Source organism: Elephas maximus, chromosome 2, assembly GCF_024166365.1.
Source record: "Elephas maximus indicus isolate mEleMax1 chromosome 2, mEleMax1 primary haplotype, whole genome shotgun sequence".
Lineage (NCBI taxonomy): Eukaryota > Metazoa > Chordata > Mammalia > Proboscidea > Elephantidae > Elephas > Elephas maximus.
Genome location: NC_064820.1, coordinates 37,159,407 through 37,183,122, shown reverse-complemented (window position 1 = coordinate 37,183,122; position 23,716 = coordinate 37,159,407). Strand labels below are relative to the sequence as shown.

Sequence of the window (23,716 nt, the reverse complement as noted above, 5' to 3'; positions counted from 1 at the left end):
ATGCTACAGACAGGATATGAGCCTATACGGAGCTTTGGGTGTGTGTTGACAAAGCTCAGCAGGGTGGGAGACCTAGAGAGGCCAGATTATTATGGGAGGCTCAACAGGGGGACGAAGCCCTGGTGGCTCAGTGGTTAAGCACTCAGCTGCTAATCGAAAGGTTGGCAGTTTGAACCCAACAGCCACTCCACGAGAGAAAGATGGGGCAGTCTGCTGCTGTAAAGATGACAGCCTTGGAAACCCTACGGGGCAGTTCTACTCTGTCTTATAGGGTCGCTATGAGTCAGAATTGACTCAACGGCAAAGCGAGGGTGGGGCCTTGAGTGGGGTTCAGGAGGGTGAGTTTGGCCAGAATGCATTAAGAAAGAAGATGAGGAAGAAAATGAAATGAAAGCAGAGAAGCAAGAAAGAGCAGGAAACCTCAGAGGCAGCAGGGAAGGAAGACGCACGAAGGGACGGTGGGAAGTCAAGTCATTCCATGAGGTGGGTTCCCAGAGCCACTTGGGCCTGCAGTGCCTCCTCATGAGGCCCCGCATGGTCGCCAGCTCACCTGCCCACCTCTGGGTCATAGCATCTTGAAATGGAACAGGGGAAAAAAAAGCACTCAAAAACTGGCATTAAAAAAACTTCGGGTTAGCTATTTTCTTAGGAGCTATGGGTCTGAGGCTGCAGTGAAAAACCCAGTCACAATGACAGCTCTTGGTTTGAGGAGTGTGTCTGCTCCAACTGGTATAACAAGTATAGCCGCTCCATATTCCCCAAATGTCATCATCTTAGTGGCATATATGTTTTCCTCCTGAAGTTCCTAGGTTAATAAGGGAGAACTAATTATCAGGACTTAGCACTATGCGAAGAGTGTTTCTAAAAATAATTAAATTAAGGATTTAGTGCAGTGCTACAAGTGTTTCATGGGAGGTAGGTCCTGCTACCATCTTCATTGGAACGATGAGGAACGAAGGCATTGGTGGTGGTGTTGGGTGCCATCAGGTTGATTTCCAACTCATAGCGACCACATGTGACACAGTAGAACTGCCCCATAGGGTTTTCTAATCTTTACAGGAGCAGATCACCAGGTCTTTCTCCTACAGAGCCTCTGGGTGGGTTTGAACTGCCAACCTTTTGGTTAGCAGCTCAGTGCTTAACCATTGTACCACCAGGGTTCCTCTCTGTTAAGATCACAGCCAAGAAAACCCTGTGGAGCAGTTCTATCTGTAACACATGCGGCGTGGCCACGAGTTGGAATCAACTTGATGGCAACCACCACGAACAAAATTGTTAAATGCAGGTGATACATTGCTACTCAGTTGGTTCTGACTCATGGCAACCCCGTGTGTGTCACAGCTGAACTGTGCTCCATAGGGTTTTCAAGCGCTGATTTTTCAGAGGTAGATTTCTAGGCCTTTCTTCCAAGGCACCTCTGGATGGACTCAAACTATCAACCTTTCAGTGAGTAGCCAAGGGCATTCATCATTTGCACTGCCCAGGCACTAGTAAATGCAGGTAGCTTTTACATGTCCTTAGTTCGCCTTTAGCGATTCCACACCCCCCTCCACTCAAAATTCTCCACTCACAATGCTTTTATCAGGATAATGTCTACTCTCCTATCTTTAAGCTTAACAAATGATACAACAATCTTACCCGTCACAGGTTGTTGCACCCCCACTGGTATAGCTGCAGGCAGGCTCTCTGTGAGGTGGTCGGCCTCCGGGTGGGACAGAGCCCTGGCTGGCTCTCCTTCGGTAGGGACACAACCATCCTCATCGGTCAGCTTTCCCAGAGATTCCTGGCACAATGACAACTGTAAGTCACTTTCAGGTCTTCGGCAGCATGATGCAACATCAAACATACAGAAGGACTAATTTGAGAAACTTCAAAAGAGCTCTGGAAGAGGAGCCAGAAGATTCAGATTCTGATTCTAACATCACCTAGAAACTACATGGTCTCATCACTCTTCCCTAAGCCTCAGTTTTCCTAACTTTAAAATGGGGATGAAAAGACTTGCCATGTCTAACTCATAGACATTAAAAAGATGATTAAATGAGACAGCAGTGATAAAAACAGAGTCCAGCATATCAAAGGCTAAGTATATGTAAGATATTCTTGTTATGGTATTGTACAGTGATAGCCAAGACTGTAAATTCAACTCAGTTTGGTCATGAGGAAGGGGACTCATCTGGATAAATGAACTCAACATTTAATATTGCAAAATTTCACTTTAGCCAAGTGTCAATTACTTTTTCTTCCTTTCGTCTGATACTCACTATAAAATTAAAAAAAAAAATTGCTCAAAAAGTTAAATCTGATTTCTTTGAAATTTACCGTCTGAGTTACCACCTCTAGCCCATAGGTGGCAGCAGAGGAAAAGTGGAGACGGGTCGAGTGTCTTGGAGCCACTCTTGTAAAACCTCATTTAGTAAAATATCAATTACTGACTGCTGAGGGAAAGCTACACAGGTTTTAACTCTGTTTATTTTCTATTTACTGGTAAGGAATAAAGATCACATAAAAATAGTAGAAGTTAACCCATTTACCAAAATAGAAGAAAAATTTTTTTAAGCTTTCATTATTTGACAACTAGTACTTCATGGTAAGGCATTCGAGTTTCTTTCTTATGTATAAACGCAATTCCATTTGGAACTAAAATTTTTGCAAGAAAAAGCAGGCCTCTTTCATGAAAGAGCTTTCAATTCTGCTGAATAGTTCTCATTGAGGAATACTTATTCACAATTACAGAAACTCTTATTTTAATAGAGAGAAATTATATGAATAGCAACATCTGAATTGGCTTTATATGGTTATCCAAGACTTCTTGATATTTTAAAAAGAGAATTTAAAAAGGAATTTACCCATTGGCTCAACATTAAATTTTAAGACATTGAACATTAAATTTATATGGTGATTGGAGGTGATAATATACTTTTTGAGGAGGGGGAAAAAGGTGTGTGTTTCTATTCTTTTTTTTTTTTTTTTTAATAAGGTTAAAATATAACCTTCTGCCTGGTATAGTTTTTATGATGTTACATGTTCTGGATTTATTTACATATGTGTTTATCTAAGCCACTTGAATACACATTTTAATAAATATGGCCTTACGAGTCATCTGGATTCTTTTCTTTGTTCAAAGGGAGCAAAATTATTTATGTTGAGGAGATCATAAACAATGTCAATTTTTCTTATTTGTTCCTTGCTCAAATTTTTAACCCAAACCAAACCCACTGCTCTCAATTCAATGCCGACTCGTATAGTCCCTATAGGACAGAATAGAACTGCCCCATAGGGTTTCCGAGGCTGTAAAACTTTACGGAAGCAGACTGCCACATCTTTCTCCACTGGAGCAGCTGGTGGGTTCTAACCACCGACCTTTCGGTTAGCAGCTGAGCGCTTTAACTACCACGCCACCAGGGCTCCATTACCTTGCTAAAGTAGAGGTATACTGAAATTTAGAAAATGACCATTTTGATAATTCTGGAACATTCTAACATATTTGTAACCAACTAGTAGCATGAAGGGGCCCTGGCAGCACAGTGGTTAAGAGCTATATAGGCTGCTAACCAAAAGGTCAGCAGTTCAAATCCAACAGCCACTCCTTGCAAACTCTGTGAGGTAGTTCTACTCTGTCCTATAGGGTTGCTTTGAGTTGGAATCGAATCAATGGCAACAAGTTTGGCCAACTTGCCTTAAATATGGAATGCTTTAAATTTCAAAGTGAATGTATCCCCATTAATTCATATGAAACGATAAGGGTACACGTAGCTATAATTATACATAATCATGGTAGAATATATGAAAAAACGAGGGGTTACTCACAATCTTATCAGTGGCAAATAACCGTTAACATTTTTGATGGTTACCCCAATTCTGTGAGGTGCTCAGGGCAGAGAGCACCTTCCCTATTTTCTAGCCCAGAGACTGAGGCTCACAAAGGTTCTAGGACTTGCCCAAATCATCCTCCAACGGGTCAGTGGCGGAGCCAGTGCCAGACCCGGAGTTTGACTTCACCAACATCACACTGCCCTTCCCTCATCAACCACGGGCCTGTGTACAGGTACAAGCTGCATAACTTTGGCCTCGCGATCTCAGGACTCAATACCAGAACACCTTCCTGCTAACCACCTGCGATATATTAATAGGTTCCCAAGCAGTCAGTGTACTCAAAGGAGCGACACTGTTGAAAGACAATTCTCTAATCATTATCTTTTCCTTCAGGCAGATGACCCTCAGCTTTACCACACCATAATCATTTAGAATCACACTAACGAAGAGAAAGTCAGTTACCCTCTCTGCAGTTCCACCTGGCTGAAAACCAGCGATGGTCACTTTTAACGAAGTAGCCTGGATCTTCAAGTCCGGAGCACACGATTCATCGACTTTGTCAGCCAGGTCTGCTGTCTCCGAGCCACTGGGCCTAGCCTCTGCTGCGGGCCTCTTGCAGTGTGGGCTGATCCTGGCCACCGGCTTGTGCCTGGGCCCCAGGTGTTCATTCTTCTGCTGGGGGGGACTGGGGCACTCCATCCTCTTGAGACTCTGGGCACCTGTACTGGCTTTGTATTCCAATTTGGGTGAACTCCTCCATTCTGACGGCTCCTTCTTCCCTGGGCAGCCAGGGCCACCCTTGGGGGCCTCTGTAGAGTCCAGCAGGTTAGCTACATGGGAAGAAGAGTCCACCACATCCCCTGGAGCACTCTTCTCTATGTCCAACAAGCTGCCAAGGAAAGGTGCTGAAGAGGCCTTGCTGACCAGGGTTTGCTGGGGTTGTTTCTCCAGACCATTGATATCCAGGACCTTGGGCAAGGTTGTAATGACATGCCCAGAGTCATCCTCTGTCTGAGGCCTGCTGGGACCCGAGAGGGTCTCTGGGAGTGAAACACAGTCCTGTTCGCCATCAAAATCTTCCTCATCGCTGGCATCATCAGCATCATAGCAGCCCACCCTTCTTTGACGGAGGAGAGGGTTTCGGCGGCCCTGTGGGCTTCCAGGGAGGCTGGTTTGTCTGGCAATGGTCACCTGCTTATGGAAGAGCCCAGAGGCCCTCTGGCTTCCGAGAGACACAAGGCTGTTGGCCCTGGCTTTTCCTGGTTCCTTGTGAGCTGGTGGGTTGAGGATGGAGGTGAGGGTTGGAAAGAAAATCAAATGAAATCGAGTTTCCCAACTTGCCTGGGCTTACAGTCTATCCCCTTCATTACATACGAGCATTTCACAAAGGCCAGATACACAAGCCCAGCCCCTGGACACTTGAGAGCTACACAGGGTGGACAGCTACTGCCCTGTCTTCCTGCTGGCCTCCCTTGTTTTTTTTTTTTTTTTTTCTTCGCCCCAAACTCTGGATTGCTTACCTCACTTAAGCAAGTGTGCTGCCTAGAGACCTCCTTCAACCTTCATGGTATCTAACATGTTGCTGAGGTCGATCTAAATGCTGCTCCCAAGACTGCCTATTCAGAGGGCGTGCTTGGGGACCAACTACCTGTAGTGACGTTCAGGTCTCACACACCTGGAACCTGAAATTTGGCTGGGATTCTTCTCACAGGTAAAGCCATAAAGTTGCCAAGCCTGATTTGATGCCATAAAATTAAAGACTAAGATATGTAAATGGTACCTAAAGGGGGTCTGGTTTAGCCTCCTTCAATACCTGGTCATAGAATGCGCACTCACCCCGTTACCATGTAATGTTAACAGTGGCCACATTTTCCAAGAATAAATTCTATATTTAGTCAGGGTAGAAAGATGCCTTCTACTTAACCAGGAGCATGGTTTCTATATCTCTTTTTACATGATAGCAACATGGCCTCCAGTGTGGAGTCAGAAAACCCAGAAACGGTAATTCTGAATGGAATGCAGAACCCAGAGTCCTGTGGGGCTCTCCTGCTTACGGGGAGTGCTGGGGGGCAGGCTGCCATCCTCTGAAGTGCTACAGCCACCTCCCGGGTGATCCTCGTCCTCGGAGCAGGCCACCACAAAGTCTGACAAAGGGCCTGGGCCGTCTTGGGCAAAGTACTGGGAGAGTTCAGATTCAGAAATAAGAGAGTCCTGTTGGAATAAGAAAATGCTGGATGACTGAAAAAGGCATAACGGACACAAATCCTTTTTAAACAGTAAGATTATTTTAAATAGTACATGTAGTCCCAGATTTACGACATACTCGAGTTATGTCAAACTGCACTTAGGACTGTCTTTTTTTTTTTTTTTGGGTACATCTTACCATTAGTAATCTGTACCACATACAATGTTGCAGTATGTAATTTGCTAATGTTATCATTCTCAGATGCAAAGACAAATAAGGATGGATTTATAAAGACGCTGGTAATAGAAGGCAATAATAATGAAAACAAACAAAAAAATAAGGTATTCTACTTATGTCAGGACAAACTTACGACAAGAGTCGTCAGAACAGAAGCTTGTCAGAGTGGAATCCCGTTGTAAATCAGGGGTCTACCTGTAGTTATGTTCTATCTTTCCAAGAGCACATTGTTCTAACTCATGGCCATCTGAGACAGCTGTGATATAAAGTCCACCTTCATTTACCTCAGGTTGGTGAAATTAAACTATTAATAATTAAAAAGGCCATTGTTCCTGCCAGGTAATCTTTCTAGAGATTTTTTGGGGGGGCCAAATTTTTGGCAATGAATAGGAAAGCTCCAGCAACAGCGTATTAACCATCCCAGAAAAAAACTTTAGGGTGGGGTGTGTAGGAAAACAGAATGAAACTCAAAGCCAATGGTCTGGCCAACTGATGAAACACAAACAGAGGAGCTTGCAGCGAGCATCCTGGTCCGTTTGGATTTAGGAAGAGCCCAGCTGAGGACTCCATAGCCTCTCAGTGCTCAAGTCTCAAAGAGGCCAACTTGGGCCCTCATTATCATGGAGCAGTCTGAAAATAAACAAGTATTTTTCCAACTGCAGTTTACTTTGTTGCTCTGTTCTTGTCCTGGGTGAATATTTAATAAAAGAAACACACATGTATATTGGTTCCCAAATAAGCATCGTTACTGTTTTCTGTATAGAGTAGCAAAAATTGACTTATAGGCAAAAAATATGGACTGGGCCCTCAAGGCTTGATTTATGGGCTCCTGGAAGAGTTTTTGTAATCCCTGGGTGGTGCAAAAGGTTAACATGCTTGACTGCTAACCAAAAGATTGGAGGTTCAAGTCCACCCAAAGACAGGCGCCTCAGAATAAAGACCTGCTCATCTACTTCCGAAAAATCAGCCATTATAAACCTGATGGAGCTCAGTTTGCTCTGACAGACATAGGGTTGTCATGAGTAGGTTTACTGGTGGGAAGTGGTTCAAGGTCAGTCTGAGTGAGGCAGCAAGTGTGCCTTGACTCACCTTTTTTGCAAGGGAAGGGCTCTTCAAGGGAGTACCTGTTGGGGGAAAATTCACCGTATTGTCAAAATAATGAAGCTCAAATCACAAATAGACTCAAATCCTTAACTAAAAAAGAAGGAGCCAGACATATTAAGCAAAATTCATTAAACAAAACTCCCTCTGCTTTGCTGGTGCTGACGGGCCATGTAAATAGGTTATTGACATACATGCAATCTACTTGGGTACCCAACACTCAACCCATCCTACCTCCCAAGAGTCTGCTCATCCTTTAAGTCCTAATTCAGATGCTACTGCCTCTATGATGATCCCATTTGGAAGTAATTTTTTCTTCTGAATATCCAAAGTATTTTGTACTACTCATCCATCAGTTTCCATGAAAGTACCCATACCCATTGCCATCAAGTCAATTCTGACTCATAGCGACCCTACAGGACACAGAAGAACTGCCCCACAGGGTTTCTAAGGAGTGGCTGGTGGATTCGAACTGCAGACGTTTTGGTTAGCAGCTGAGCTCTTAACCACTGCACCACCAGGGCTCCTCCATAAAAGTAGTATAATTTAATTAAAAGTGGATGTGTCTCATCTCCCTTCCTAAACTGATAGTTTACTAATCTGGGTATTGTCCCCACAAGCCTCAACATCACACTGGGTACCTGGAAAGTGTTCCGTGATAATCTGCTAAATGGACGGAAGGATGAATGAACAAATCAACATGCTCCAAGGAAATCCTGAAAGAACTGGGGAGAGGCTTGAATATCTGTTTAGGTTTTTAATTACAGAATGAAAAGGATCAGCATTTAGACTTTAAATTACATGCCGTCAGCAAGAAGCTCTTGGGCATGAGGATCAAGGCTGGATAAAATCTTTCAGCAACGATCAGGTGGAAATGTTGAGGTTGTCAGAGCATGACCTTCAGGCAGGTCAGGATAATGAACCGGCTGAATAAAAAGCCTATGATGTCTGCGCTCACTTTAAACATATTAATTATGGATGCAAATTAATCAGGTGTTTCATGGTTGCCAAAAACTCCTACGCCCGCTTTTCCTCTGACAACCAATAACTCATGTCTCAGCTTCTCTTCCTCCTGCACACGGATCTTCACATCGGTAAAGTCTCAAGCTCAGAAATGTTTACAGAGTCCCCTCAGGTTCCCATGCTACAAGAAACAGTAGTTGTAAAACTTGAAGCAGTGTTTCATAGTTTAAATTCATATGAAATGCCCACTATCTTACTCCTTCTCTGCGGGACCTTTTCCACTTAAGATGAAAAATTATGATTTTTGTACCCATTATTACTCTATTCGAGTTGAAACCTTTATTAATTTATGTAAAGAAATCCCACGTTTGGGACAGATAATACTCCGTGCATCTACCAAACAACCAATCATTTCGGTATCACTTCGTTGTCACACACATGAACCATGCATAAACACGTGAAACGCTGCCGACTCACTTTTGGAAACGATTTTCAAGCAGTGTAAGAGGCATGCATGATTAGGTCTTTGATGAAACCCATTAAATAACAGAAGAAATCAAAAACAGCCCCCAAGAGGAAGGACAGAATCTCTTTGATGGCTACTTTTGCCTAATCTGATGATTACAAAGAATCTAATACTATGCACCAGGAAGTGCCCCATGGGGAAACTGAATGGGAAACTCTTCTAAATGTTGAATGAAAACATGCATTACTGTACCTAAGCCAGGCGAGGAACTGGCCTCTTTGCTCTCCTGGTAAGTGCTGCGTGCTATCACTTCATCCATTTCCTGTTCAGAAACCTGATTTTCAGCAGAAAGCACAAATTAGATGGTTTTATTTATTTATTTTCCCCAATACCGGCAGCTAGAACCAGAATTAGAGGCTGAATGTAGATAAAGAAGCAAACCACAAGGTCAACAATTATGGTCATCCTCAGAAACGATAACTTAGAGCATATAAAAAGTATGCCTGAGTTAAGAGATTCCTTCAAACAACACGTATGTAACAAGTCCTTCAGTTGGTTCCCAAGTTCATTAAGCAAAGCATTCAGGTGCTATGACTACGAACAACATCGTTGGTATCAGCCACTCTCTAGAATGTTCTAATTTTTTTTTTTTAACTTTATTTTAAAATTTTCAATCCTACACAGAAGGTACAAGGGTGGTATAAGACTAGTATGCCTTTCACCCAGATTTACTGTCAACATTTTGCCACATTTATACACATGACCTCTCTCTTTATATATACACATGCATACATGCTTTTTTTTTTTTTTTTTTGCTAAACCAGCTGAGAGTCACTGCAGACATCGTCATCCTTCACCGTAAATATTTCAGCATGTATCTCCTAAGAACAAGGGCGTTTTCTTAAACAGCCAGGAAATTTAACATTGATACTAAACTATTGTCTAATATACATTTCATATTCAAATTTAGCCAATTGTCCTAATACTGTCCTTTAGAAGTGTGACTCAAATTATGTCTGTAGACTGGAACTGGTTCATAAAATATTTGCTGCTGGTCTGCGATGAGATAAGAACTTTGCTTCATGATGCAAATCGACATGCACCTTCCTTCATGAGCAATGTCTTGCTATGGAAAAAATGTTAACTGGACTAAATGGTGTGTTTAGAGATGTAACTGATTCCCATTCTGGTGTGAGCTCCTTATCTTGTTACGGACCTGCAGTAGACTGCCACGGACCACCTTCTTTTTTTAGTATTGCTTCATAGCAATTTTTGGGGAGCAATTCAGAACTCAACCCAGGATATATTTGTCATATGTCTTTGGTTTCCTTTAATCTGAATTGGTTCCTTGGACTTTGTCTATCATGACATTTTTACCCAATGGTTTTAGCATCCATTGATTACTCTTTCCTCAATCAATTATTACTATGAAGTTTTCACAATAGAAATTTTGTAGCTCTTCCTTCTATCTTTATTGGTATCACAATAGATTAATGGATTTTTTTAATGTGTTGTTATCTATGACTGTTCTTAGAAGAAGATTTTTAAGCCAGATTCATATTGAAATGTATATTTTAAGAGACAACTAGGCAGCTTTATAGAATTTCATTTTTCAAGGTAAGAATATTTTACACTTAGAATGGTAATTCTGTGTAATAAAGTAACATCTAGCATAAATAAGCAGAGCAATTTGTCTTAATCAGTTAATAAATATTTCTATACAGAATTTGGCATTACATTTTAACCTAATGGTTAAATCATAATTATATTGCGGCCTTTATGTAATATCTTCTAAAAAGGTTCACAGGAAAATAATATGTACACACACATACACATATACATACACGCATTTACCTACAGAAAGTGAAGTATAATACTGTATGAATGAGCCAGGAGAAATGTCAGCTTAAACAGTGTTTGCTATTTTTCTTGATACTAGATTTTCAATATTTGTAATTGTTTTTCTGAGTGGGAAAAAACACCTGGGATTTGAAACAAGTGAAGGGTTTCCTGGATAATTCTAAACATGCTGAAACCTCCAGGGCTAATTAAAAATGGATCTCTATTGGTTTATTCTGTTCAGCATAAGCTAGAAGCTACTACCTTAGCAGGTCCAAATCTTAGCTTGTCTAGACCTAGAGGGTTTGACTATCCCAGTAGGGCAGCTATTGGTCTCGTTGTTATAAGAAACAGAAGAAAACTTTCTGTGGTATTTATCTTGGAATAACATGAAAATCAAGGAAGCACATACAGTCAGTATCAAAATGGTACTGTTAGCATGAAATGCTGGGGTAATTGGTACAAAAATACATTAAACATAAAATGGAGTCTTGACCGAAAGAAAAATATAGTATGATGTTACAACTAAGAATACCATGTTTACCTAGGAAGAAATGTGAAATCCAGCCAAACACTGTAATTTGGTTTTGCTAGACATATCTCCAATCCCAACACAAAAGACCATTTTACTGTGGCTAGAAACATGACTCAACCTAATGCGTTCAGTGGGCCCACAGACCTCCAGTCCATCAGGATTATTATGCTTTGCACCAAAATGCCACTTTAATGTCTGTACTGGCAAATTAGGCAGATGTGTTCAGGCTGACATAAACTGGACCTCTGAACACATCACGACCCATGTTACACTTGAAAGGATTTTGAAGTCAGACATACCTCAGAGCTGATGATTGCAAACCACTGAGAATTTAATTTTTTATAGTGCTGCTAAGTGGCCTGTTAGGTCAGCCACAGCCTACTGGACTGCTTCCTGAGGTAAAACGAGGCGGTGTGGGAGGTAGACTCCAAGTGGGGGCCCTGGAGGAAAGGGCTGAGAACTGCTCTAGCTGTGAACAGGAGGCCAAGAGTAGTTAGAAGTGACCTGAAGAAAGCCATGAGGACAGCAGAGGAACAAAGTCACATACTCTAAGGGAAGGCTCCAGAGAGAACAAGGGGAAGTGACAAGTAGGAAAAAAAAGGACAATGGTGGAAGTGGGACTTGATTTTACAGTAATGATTTTTAGTCAAGAAATTTTTATTTAAGACTTTTTCTGGGAATGCATACAGATAAAAACAATCTTAAAAAAACATAGTGCAGTTGATTTTGAACTCGTCAAAATAGCAATCTTTTTCCAAACACTGTAGTTGACATCACATTCCCAGATCAAGGTATGGAGTCACAGCTCCCTGGTACTTATCTGTACTGGGGAGAACCAGTACAAACACACACCGCTAAAAGTAAATTAATAGATAAAGCCAATACACTAAAGAAATCTCAGGCTTGTCACATAAGACAATCCACAAGGTCTTTTGGCAAAGACTTCTTACTCTTAAAATGGTGCACAAGTTCATCAAGACAGCGGCCTGGGACTATTTAGGATATAATCAAATAATACCACAAATGATACAAGGGGAGTGGCCATATTATAGACGTGGGTAAGAGATAACATTCTAACGAGTGCTTGAGTTGTTTAAAGGAAAAGGTTAAATTTTGTTGACTACAACCTGATTACAAAGTCAGAGACAAGCCACTTTAAAAAGAGTTTTTACCTCAAGTACTCAAAGCAACGACAAAAAATTGTACTCAACGTGGGTTGATGACATTCAGTTGGACTTAATGAAGTAGTCTGTGGTTAGCTTAAAAAAAAAAGAAAAAGCAACTGTACAAGTATAGAAGAAATATGACCAAATACCAGCAGAGGCCAATGATCTAGTGGTCGAGATCACCTGCAAGTTCAGTATGGGTCAACAGTGGGATACTAATGCTGAAAAGCAATTAAGTGAGCTCTTAGGCTCTAACTGAAAAGTTCTCCTCAGGTCGCCAGTGGGCTGACAGAGGAGGAAAGCCAGTCAGATAGAGGCGGAGGCTACTCTTTAAACTGGTCTCTTCTTTCATCTGTCTAGCAACTGCAATGTCCTCACATCCTAACAAAATGGGTCTTAACATTTTTGGGTCATGAATAACAGAATTTGATACAAGCTATTGACTGCACAGACATAAATGCAAATACACCCTCAATTTACATAATTCATGAAGTCCCCGTAAGGGTCCATGGACTTCAGATTCTTCTATAGAAGAATCCTGATCAAAAGGGGTGAAAATGCAGACCAGATTTTTCAAATTCTCATGGAATCCAGACTTTATGGAGCCATTGTGAGGCTGGATGAACTTCCAAAACTATTAGCCTGAGATAATCTTTAAACCTCAAACCAAAAATATCCCCTGGAGTCATCTTTAAACCAAACAGTGGTGTTGTTCTATAATAGTTTAGCTTAAAAAGTAAAGAATGTCTGCCTTGAGCACTGTGATCTTTTAAAAAACTATCTATATGGGATCAAATTGACAACAGCAACTCGAAAGGTTAGATAGGAAGCATAGGGGGCAGTGAATCCATGTTAACATTCCATAGTGGAGGGATAATTTGGAAAAGGAGGGTGAGAATGGTTGCATAACTTGAAGAATACAATCAATGTCACATGCAGGAATGGATGAATTGGTATATGTTTTGCTGTGTATATTTTCAACAACAACAAAAATAAAGCAAATTAGTAATAATAAAAAAGAATTCCTCTGGTAGATTGTAGATTCCTTGAGTAAAAATACATTCTAATTAATCTGTGTAGTCCTGACACATGGGGCATTACCCAGCCCCAGTGGAAGCTCCATAAATTTATGTTAAGGGTTGCCAATCTGTATCACATAAGCTGGGAAGAGACAGAAAAGGACAGTCTCTCTGCTCTATTGTATTGATGCCTGAAAGTCAGCCTGATACTACCCCTCCACCCCATTTTACTTCAGGGCCATCTTGGGGAAAATAAGCAATTAGACTGCAAAGCCAAGTTTCACCTCATTTTCACTTACTTAAACTTTGTCAGTCACTTTATAAGGTAAAGAGGTATTTTTTTTACCCAACAAACAGTTAAATGAACATTAAAATAGACACTTATCTCCTCAGATTTAAGACATTTATTTTCCCTTTAAGATTGTCTAAAGAAGTTAGCACTCTAGGAATTCTACACAAATGCAAAGATGGTCAATAATTTATGTAAATTGAGTATATCACCCAAGTTTAAATTATACTTATCTTTCAGCTCTTATAAAATTTATTTTTATACTATTCCAGTTTTGATGCTTTCTCATTTCTTAAATAAAATAGTTGAAAATTCACTGAATCTATTTTAAAAATTAATTACTTAGTTTTCAACTTAAATTTCCAACATGTGGGCAAATAGAAGATTATGGCACCAAAAAAAAAAAAAAAAAGGAAGAGAGATCTTAGGAACAGAAGGGTTATATAGACCATCCAGTCCAACACTATCTCACCAGAGATCAACCAGTTAGCTGGGCGTTACTCAGAATTCAGTACTCCTACCTTCCAGCATGCCAAGTTTTAAATTCAACAGTAACACTGTAAAAAATGGATTTTTCATTTTCTTAGAGTGTGAAGTCAAAGAAGCAAGCCTATGTATATCAGGTACCATGTGGAATAAGGGATATCATTGCTGATGTCAGATCTTGGCTGAAAGTAGGGAATACCAGAAAGATGTTTACCTGTGTTTTATTGACTATGCAAAGGCATTCAACTGTGTGGATCATAATAAATTATAGATAACATTAAGAAGAATGACAATTCCAGAACACTTAAATGTGCTCATGAGGAACCTGTACGTAGACCAAGCAACAGCTGTTTGAATAGAACGAGGGGATACTGCGTGGTTTAAAGTTAAGAAAGGTGTGCATCAGGGTTGTATCCTTTCACCATACTTATTCAATCTGTATGTTGTTGTTGTTAGGAGCTGTCAAGTTGGTCCCGACTCATAGCAACCCTATGTACAACAGAACGAAACACTGTATGGTCCTGCACCATCCTCACAATTGATGTTATGCTTGAGCCCACTGTTGCAGCCACAGTGTCAATCAATCTAGTTGAGGGTCTCCCTCTTTTTCACTCGCCCTCTACATTACCAAGCATGATGTCCTTCTCAGGGGTTAGTCCCTCCTGATAACATGTCCAAGGTATGTGAAATGAAGTCTCAGTGATCCTTGCTTCTAAGGAGAATTGTGTCAATCCTTGACAACTTCTTCAATCTTTTCTCCATCTATTGTGATGTTGCTTATTGGTTCATTTGTGAGGATTTTTGTTTTCTTTAGTTGAGGTATAATCCATACTAAAGGCTATGGTCTTTAAACTTCATCAGTAAGTGCTTCAAGTCCTCTTCACTTTCAGCAAGCAAGGTTGTGTCATCTGAAAATGCAGGTTGTTAATGAGTCTTCCTCCAATCCTGTTGGCCTGTTCTTCTTCATAAGAGTCCAGCTTCTTGAATTATTTGCTCAGCATACAGACTGAATTAGAAAAAAAAAAAAAAAACCCACTGTCGTCGAGTCAATTCCAACTCATAGCGACCCTACAGGACAGAGTAGAGCTGCACCATAGAGTTTCCAAGGAGCACCTAGTAGACTCGAATTGCTAATATTTTGGTTACCAGCTGTAGCACTTAACTGCTACGCCACCAGGGTTTCCACAGATTGAATAGGTATGGTGAAAGGATACAACCCTGACGCACACCTATCCTGACTTTAAATCAGGCAGTATCCCCTTGTTCTGTTTGAATGACTCCCTCTTGATCTATGTACAGGTTCCTCATGAGCACAATTAAGTGTTCGGAAATTCCCATTCTTCACAATGTTATCCACAATTTGTTATGATCCACACAGCTGAATGCCTTTGCATAGTAAAACACAGGTCAACATCTTTCTGGTTTTTCTGCTTTCAGCCAAGAATCCATTTGATATCAGCAAAGATATCCCTGGTTCCACATCCTCTTCTGAATCCAGCTTGAATTTCTGGCAGTTCCCTATCTCATGCTACCACTTTTGAATGATCTTCACCAAAATTTTGCTTGCATGTGATATTAATGATATTGTTCCATAATTTCTGCATTCTTGTAGGATTACCTTTCTTTGGAATAGGCATAAACATGGATCTCTTCCAGTTTGCCAGGTAGCTGTTTCCCAAATTTCTTGGCATAGGCAAGTGAGCACTTCCAGCACTGCATTCATTTGTTGAAACATCTCAATTGATGTTCCGTCAATTCCTGGAGCCTTGTTTATCGACAGTGCTTTCAGTGCAGCTTAGACTGGCTCGTTCTTCAGTACCATTGGTCCTTGATCATATGCTACCTCCTGAAATGACTGAACATTGACCAATTTGTTTGGTACAGTGACTGTGTATTTCTTCCACCTTTTTTGGGGGGCTTTAACAAAGATAACCTTATTCTCTCACAGTCTAGTAGTCTAGAAATCCAAACTCAGGGTGCCAGCTCCTAGGGAAGGCTTTGTCTCTCTGTTTGCTCTGGAGGAAGGTCCTTGTGATACATCAACTTCCCTTGCTCTGGGAGCATCTCAGTGCAGGAAGCTCAGGTCCAAAGGATGTGCTCTGCTCCTGGCACGGTTTTCTTGGTGGATGAGGTCCCCCCTCTCTCTGCTAGCTTTCCTTTCCTTTTATCTCTTGAGATATAAAAGGTGGTGCAGGGCACACCTCAGGGAAACTCCCTTTACATTGGATCAGGGAAGTGACCTGGTAAGGGTGTTACAATCCCACCCTAATCCTCCATTATTTATTTATTTATTTATTGTGCTTTAGGTGAAAGTTTACAGATCAAGTCAGTCTCTCATACAAAAAGCCATACACACCCCACCGTGCACTCCCAGCTGCTCTCCCCTTCATGAGACAGCACATTCCTCCTCTCCGCCCTGTATTCCCCGTGTCCATTGAACCAGCTCCTGTCCCCTTCTTCCTTCTCATCTTGCTACCAGACAGGAGTTGTCCACATAGTCTCATGTGTCCACTTAAGCCACGAAGTTCACTCCTCACCAGCATCATTGTCTTACAGGCCAGGCTAATCCCTGTCTGCAGAGTTGGTTTCAGGAATGGTTCCGATCTTGGGCTATCAAAGGGTCTGGGGACCACGACCATCAGGGTCCCTCCGGTCTCAGTCAGACCATTAAGCCTGGTCTTTTTATGAGAATTTAAAATCTGCATCCCACTGTTCTCCTACTCCATCAGGGATTTTCTGTCAGGGCAGTGATCGGTGGTAGCTGGGCACCATTTAGTTCTTTGGGGCTCAGGCTGATGGAGTCTCTGTTTTATGTGGCCCTTTCTGTCTCTTCGGCTCATATTTACCTTGTGCCTTTGGTGTTCTTCATTCTCCTTGCTCCAGGTGGGTTGAAACCAATTTATGCATCTTAGATGGCCGCTTGCTAGTGTTTAAGACCCCAGATGCCTCTCACCAAAGCTTCCACCATTTTTTTGATGCCTCCTGTGTCATTCAGTATTTTGCGCATAAAATCCTTCGATATTGTAACTCGAGGCTTAAAAAGTTTTTTCAGTTCTTTCAGCTTTAGAAATGCTGAGTGTGTTCTTCCCTTTGATTTTCTAACTCCACATCTTCGCACATGCCATTGTAATACTTTGTCTTCTTGAGCCGCCCTTTGAAATCTTCTGTTCAGCTCTTTTATTTCATCATTTCTTCCATTCGCATTAGCTACCTGACGTTCAAGAGCAAGTTTCAGAGTCTCTTCTGACATTCATTTTGGTCTTTTCAATCTGTATGCTGAGCAAATAATCTCAGAAGCTGGACTATACAAAGAACACGGCATCAGGATTGGAGGAAGACTCATTAAGAACTTGCGCTATGCAGATGACACAGCATTGCTTGCTGAAAGTGAAGAGGACTTGAAGCATTTGGTGATGAAGGTCAAAGACCACAGCCTTCAAGGATTACACCTCAACATAAAGAAAACAAAATTCCTCAAAACTGGACCAATAAACGACATCACGATAAACGGAGAAAAGATTGAAGTTGTTGAGGATCTCATTTTACTTGGACCCACAATCAAAGCCCACAGAAGCAGCAGTCAAGAAATCAAACGATGCATTGTATTGGGCAAATCTGCTGCAAAAGGCTTCTTTAAAATTTTAAAAAGCAAAGATGTCACTTTAAGACTAAGGTGCTCCTGATCCAAGCCATGGTGTTTTCAACCTCCTTATATACATGCAAAAGCTGGACTATGAATAAAGAAGACTGAAGAAGAATTGACGCCTTTGAATTATGGCATTGGCGAAGAATAGTGAATATACCATAGACTGCCAAGAAAATGAACAAATCTGTCTTGGAAAAAATACTGCCAGAATGCTCCTTAGAAGCAAGGATGGCAAGACTTCATCTCACATACTTTGGACATGTAATCAGAAGGGACCAGTCCCTGGAGAAGGACAATACGCTTGGTAGAGAGTCAGCAAAAAAGTATAGAGTCAATGAGATGGATTGACACTGTGGCTGCAACAATGGGCTCAAGCAAAACAGCGATTGTGAGAATGGTGTAGGACCGTGCGGTGTTTCGTCCTGTTGTACGTAGGGTTGTTATGAGTTGGAACCAACTCGACGGCATCTAACAACAACAATCAGTTACTGTCGTCACTCTGCAGCCACAGGCTGAACCTCCACTCCCAGCTGGGTGAACCGTCCCACCAGAGTATGTGTGCACAGGGACCAGGCCAAATGTACCACTGTTACTGGATAAATAATGAAGCCACTCCCCATACTGAAAACAGTATGAAATACTTCACCTTTGGATTAGGGTGACGGCCGATGACAAGGCGAACGGGTCCTGGGGGACACTTGCTCAAAATGGCGTGGACTTTGCTTAGAGCAGCATGGCGAACATTGACTGAGTTCACTTCCAGGATTTGATCTCCACGGCTAAGGAAGGCAACATAACCAACACTCTGAGGTAAGAGTCAGCTTGTAAAAGATTTCCATCTGGGAGAGGTTTATGATATGAAATATTTTCTAAATATATTTAAGAAGCAAATGACATCCTTTCACCTTTGCATACATGTAAAAAAGCAACTCATTCGTAAAAACAAATTCGATTTTAAATTGGCAAAGCCATGAGGTGTGTCTATTGACACTTTCAGAAATGGTAATGTTAAACTGATAATAAGGTAACAATGAAGGCTACCATTTCCTAAGCACATACTGTATGCCAAGTACCATGGTCAGCAATTTATACATCAACGCTTTGAATAGGTATTATTACTGCCATTATATAGATAAGGCAATAGGCTCAAAGAGGTCAACCAGATGTCACATACTCAGGTCTGTCTGACTCTTGATCACCATATGTGATAGCTCCTTGAACACCACCGTTTCTTTCTTCCTACCATCTTGAAATGATTGTTGTAATACAATTTAAGGAGGAAATATCTGAAGCTCAAAGGTTACTCAAGAATTTGTAAAAACATTTCAAATTTGAACAAATGAGAAATTGGGGACAAGCTGCCCATTTTAGCTTAAAATTATAGGGAGAGAACTCAACGTGGGAGAACAAAGACTCTTTATATGGGGTTTGAAGAATGTTAATTTGGCAGCCTCTAGACATATGGAACCATTCAAGAAAGAAACATCATTTTGGGATGTCATTAAAGGATTTTTTTCCATGGGTTCTAAAAGTATATTTTCTTTAATGTACTTTGGATGATTTGCTAATTTTTTTCCTATGGAAATACACTCTGATGATTAACTAAAAATGTAATATAATCTATTAACAGAGCTCAAAAATGGCAACCTCAAGGAATGGCATTTTGACAATTTCTTGCTAGCTCCAGGACTAAGAAGCTTATAGAGGAGAAATGTGATAGTGTTTGTACAGGGTGCTTTGTGCCATGTGAGCACATTTTTGTGAAGTTTAGGTGGGCAGAGACCCACTGCAATTCCTCTTTCTGTAGAGCACCTATACATCTCCTGCATAAACAGACTACCCATACATCTCTCTAATGCTACAACCCAACGATCTGGATTGAGAAAGCAGACATCCAGTGATTTCAGACAACTGGACATCATCATACAAAAAAGGAATGAAAACAGAAAAGGTTAAAGAGATAATACCTAATAAGAAAGGCTTCCCATTCAAGGGCATGATTTCAGGCCTCTTGAGTCCAATGATTCTGAATCCTTTTGAACACTTCCCAGTAGCTCATGTGAATTTTTCATAAATGAATATAAAAGTGAAAGGAAATATTCAGAAGATCATAGATATCTGTGTAGAGTTGTGTTTTGCCAAGTTTCCGAAACTTGGCTTCTGAGTGCAAATAGAAAAAAATAGGTAGGAGCGGGTGCTATATAAGTCAAGATGCAGTTTTCTAATTCCTAATGAAACCAAATTTAATCTATATTATCTTTTCATGTTTGGAGATGCTATTAATTGTAATTCCAGCTACATTTATTGTGAGACAAAGACTTAGAATCCCACAAAGGAATGTAATAGAGCAGATATCTGACATCTGTGTGTATTCACATATTCACAAACATGCCAGAGCCTTATACTAGCAAATTTGCAACAAACCTCAGATTGCTTTCCATCTTGGCCACTGATCCTGGGGCAAGGCTGTGGATGTAGATGCCTGGAGGGCTGTTTTCTAGAGCCAGGCAGCAGGCACCAATGCCTAATCCAACTCTTGGCTCTGTGGGAGGCATCATTCAAAGAAAACAAAGAGAAAAATTACATCGTAACTGGAAGAGAAGAACTGATTTGAAACCACATTATATATATTCAGACCAGTAACCATTTAATTTTCACCTATTATGATTTCGAATTACAATACTTATCCTGCTTTTCTTTGTCAATGTTGCCAGAGTCTCTTACTGAGGTGAGGACACTGCTGTGCCAGGGGTAACTATGGACTGTGAATTATCCAACGGTCTGTGTTCTGCTTAGTCTAACGAGCCTTCTCAAATCTGTCTTTGGAAACAGGCGGAGTATCTATAAATGGGTTATGATTCTGGATACACAACTTTAGGCTTTCTTTTACTTCTCTTCTTAGCAACCAATCTCTTGGTTATTTAATTGCTCATTACATTTCCACAGTAGGTGGGGAAGGAAGAGAAACAAAGCTGAGAAAGCCAGTCAGGTCTGATGATCACTTAGGACTTTTAGTTACTGGTGTTAACTGCAGTCTCAACTTACATTTGCATCCGAAAGATAACGATCATCTTTTGCTCTTTAAAAGCCACCTTAAAAAATTCCCATTCACCCTAGAATAAACTATTCAGTGATTTTGGTTTTTTTTTAAATACAGGTCTCTGACCCACAATGATTCATCTGGGAGAGAGTTTAAAGAGCTTTGTGCTACCAGTAATTTTCTTTCACTTTTGTACAATGACTTAAATCTCTACTTTTGATCTCATTGTCCATTTAGGGAACACCATGTGTTTTTGATAACAGGTAGTTCCAAAGGGACAATTCATAGAAAAATTATTTAAAAGTTAAGCTAAGGACAGTTTACAAGTTGTTATTCAAGAGAATGCAATGGGACTGAGGAATTGTTAATGTCACCTTTGTTGAGGGTTACTTCCATGACAATCCTGTCCTTGGGCCCAGGGGTCTTTCGGCCCAGGGATGAAGAACCGCTTTCATCGGAGCCTGCCACCGAGGTGCCCCCACTGGTGTTGAAGTTGGGGGAGCTGGATCTGCTCATGTGTGTGGGTGTGGAGCAGGGCGTGAGGCTGGGGCTCAGTAACTTTGTGCGTACCGTTAGGACAAATAATCCACTCCGGATTTGCTGAGAAAACAAGAAGAAAGTAGAGCTAAAACATTCAGACTGTCCTTTTGTCAAAGAGTGAAAAAAACTTCACGAAACCAAAGCCAGAAGGAAGTAAAGGAAGAAAAAGAGGATAAAGTAGATCAATAAGAATGCTGTTACCTTAAAGGTATGAATGGCTTCTTGAAATGTCAAGCCCTTTATTGGTATGCCATTTACATCTAGGATTTCATCCCCTAGTGACAAAAGACAAGAATTACATTAGCATCGAGCTTTCATTTAGGGGAATCCAAGTGCTCGGTCAGCACCAGAATGGTATACCATGTGGTTCCTGATCTACCACTCTACAAAATATCTTCTATTGTTCCAATTGACTTTCATCAGCTATGCTCCCAGGAACGTCACAAATTGGGACAATTAATTACAATGCATATTCTTCACCAGCAATTCTTCATTTCAATCTTTAATGAAAACAACTCTGGGAAGCATCAAGAGCTTACTCTTTAGCCACTACCAAACTTAACAGTAGACACTCTACATTTGGAGACTAAAGTACAAAAACTGAGTCCCAAGGCTTCTCCACAGTCATTGTTTCAAAACTTAAACCCAGGCAATGAAGTATGAACACACACAACATTTGAGAAGCCACTCCTGTGTTTGCAGACACACAAGCTGCCTGAGCCTGGAGAATCACTGTGGTGGACAGAAAATGGTTCAAAGACAGAGACAAAAAACTTGCTGAGAGATGATTGAGAAATGGCAGCCCCACCTCCAGAAACAGTCTAGATGTCTGGTCTTATTGATGCTGTCAGACATTACGCTGCCAAGTTACTATATGCTTCTATCTAAGAGATTATTGTAAGGTAATGTCTCAAAGAAGGAGCCCTGGTGGTGCTATCGTTAAGCGCTTGGCTACTAACTGAAACGTCAATGGTTTGAACCCATCTGCAGCTCCTTGAGAGACTAGGCTTGGTGATCCGCTTCCATAAAGATTAATAGCTAGGAAACTCTATAGGGCAGTTCTACTGTCCTGCAGGGTTCCTGTGAGTTGAAATTGATTCGATGGGATACAAAGACAACAACATTTCAAATTGGTAGTCCCTGGGTGGCATGGTGTAAACAGAGTCCTGGTGCTCAGTGGCTAGGCACTTGGGCTGCTAACCAAAAGGTTGGTGGTTTGAACCCACCAGCTGCTCTGTGGGAGAAAGATGTGGCAGTCAGCTTCAAAAAGATTTATAGCCTTGGAAACCCCACGGGGAAGCTCGACTCTGTCCCATAGGGTTGCTGTGAGTTGAAATCGACTCGATGGCAACAAGTTGGGTATTGTTTTGGGGTGGTGCAAAAGGTTAACAAGCTTGGCTGCTAACCGGAAGGTTGGCAGTTTAAGTCCACCAAGCGGCACCTATAAAGAAAGGCCTGGTGCTCTACTTTGAAAAATCAGCCACTGAAAATCCTCTGAAGAACAGTTCTACTCTGACACACATTGGGGTCGACTCCGTGGCAACTGGTTGGTTGGTGGGAATGTCTCAAATTGCTGTCTCTCTTCGTCTCTTTCTTTCTATCTGTCTCTATGTCTCAAACTATCCCAGGCTCATCTTCAACTCTAAGAAGGTATATTGTTGTTATTGTTATTATCAAATCAATTCCAACTCATAGCGACCCTATAGGACAGAGCAGAACTGCCCCATAGGGTTTCCAAGGAGTAGCTGGTGGATTAGAACTGCTATAGTCAGGTCATTTGTCAAACTGCTGATAGAGTCTTCTGGGAATATGAAAGACCTTGAGCAACCTGCTGACGTCTCAGAGCTCGTTTCTGATCTGCACTCTTGAGACAGGGTCTGTTTTTCAGAAAACAGTTCATCAAAAACACTAAAAAAAGATGGTCCAAAGACAAGAATGGGTGAAATGTGTAGCACAGACCAGAAGAGAGACTTCCTACATCTACGACAAAGTGCAAAGCAGCCTAAGAACACACACCCCCCCACCCCCCAAAAGATGGTCAGTCCAGGAGCACACTGTGTATTCATTCGATTAAAGCAGACTGTGCAGTCTGATTAACCCACCTACAGGCTGCATAGATGATCTACAAACACGCCCCAGCTCCTGTACATTTCTTACATGCTTTTTCATTCAGGTAATTAGTAAAATAAGTGAAAAAAAATCTGCTGAAAAATCACCTGGCATTATCAATTCCTCAACTAGCTGAGGAAATTTATGTTTTTGGTTTGCTTGTTTCCACATGGGGAAAGGAGTGAAGCAGGAAAATGATTGCTCACGCTCTTAAAGTTTATATAAGATTTAGACATATCATTCAACAGGTTGAAAATCCATTCGATGACTTACATTTCTTGG

General features: G+C 41.2%; 1 protein-coding gene across 10 annotated transcripts in view; it reads right to left on the bottom strand.

Annotated features, from left to right (window-relative positions):
• The window catches only part of PDZD2 (PDZ domain containing 2), a 575,078-nt gene that overhangs the window by 19,017 nt on the left and 532,345 nt on the right, over nucleotides 1-23,716 (bottom strand). For all 10 annotated transcript variants that reach the window (XM_049861669.1, XM_049861663.1, XM_049861661.1 and 7 more), the window contains 9 exons: nucleotides 21,527-21,600; nucleotides 21,160-21,385; nucleotides 20,170-20,287; nucleotides 18,392-18,524; nucleotides 9,018-9,099; nucleotides 7,325-7,359; nucleotides 5,868-6,024; nucleotides 4,276-5,087; nucleotides 1,639-1,783 (listed from right to left, as the gene is read on the bottom strand). In XM_049861669.1, the coding sequence (XP_049717626.1) occupies nucleotides 1,639-1,783; nucleotides 4,276-5,087; nucleotides 5,868-6,024; nucleotides 7,325-7,359; nucleotides 9,018-9,099; nucleotides 18,392-18,524; nucleotides 20,170-20,287; nucleotides 21,160-21,385; nucleotides 21,527-21,600 (1,782 nt within the window). The remainder of the gene's footprint in view (nucleotides 1-1,638; nucleotides 1,784-4,275; nucleotides 5,088-5,867; nucleotides 6,025-7,324; nucleotides 7,360-9,017; nucleotides 9,100-18,391; nucleotides 18,525-20,169; nucleotides 20,288-21,159; nucleotides 21,386-21,526; nucleotides 21,601-23,716) is intronic.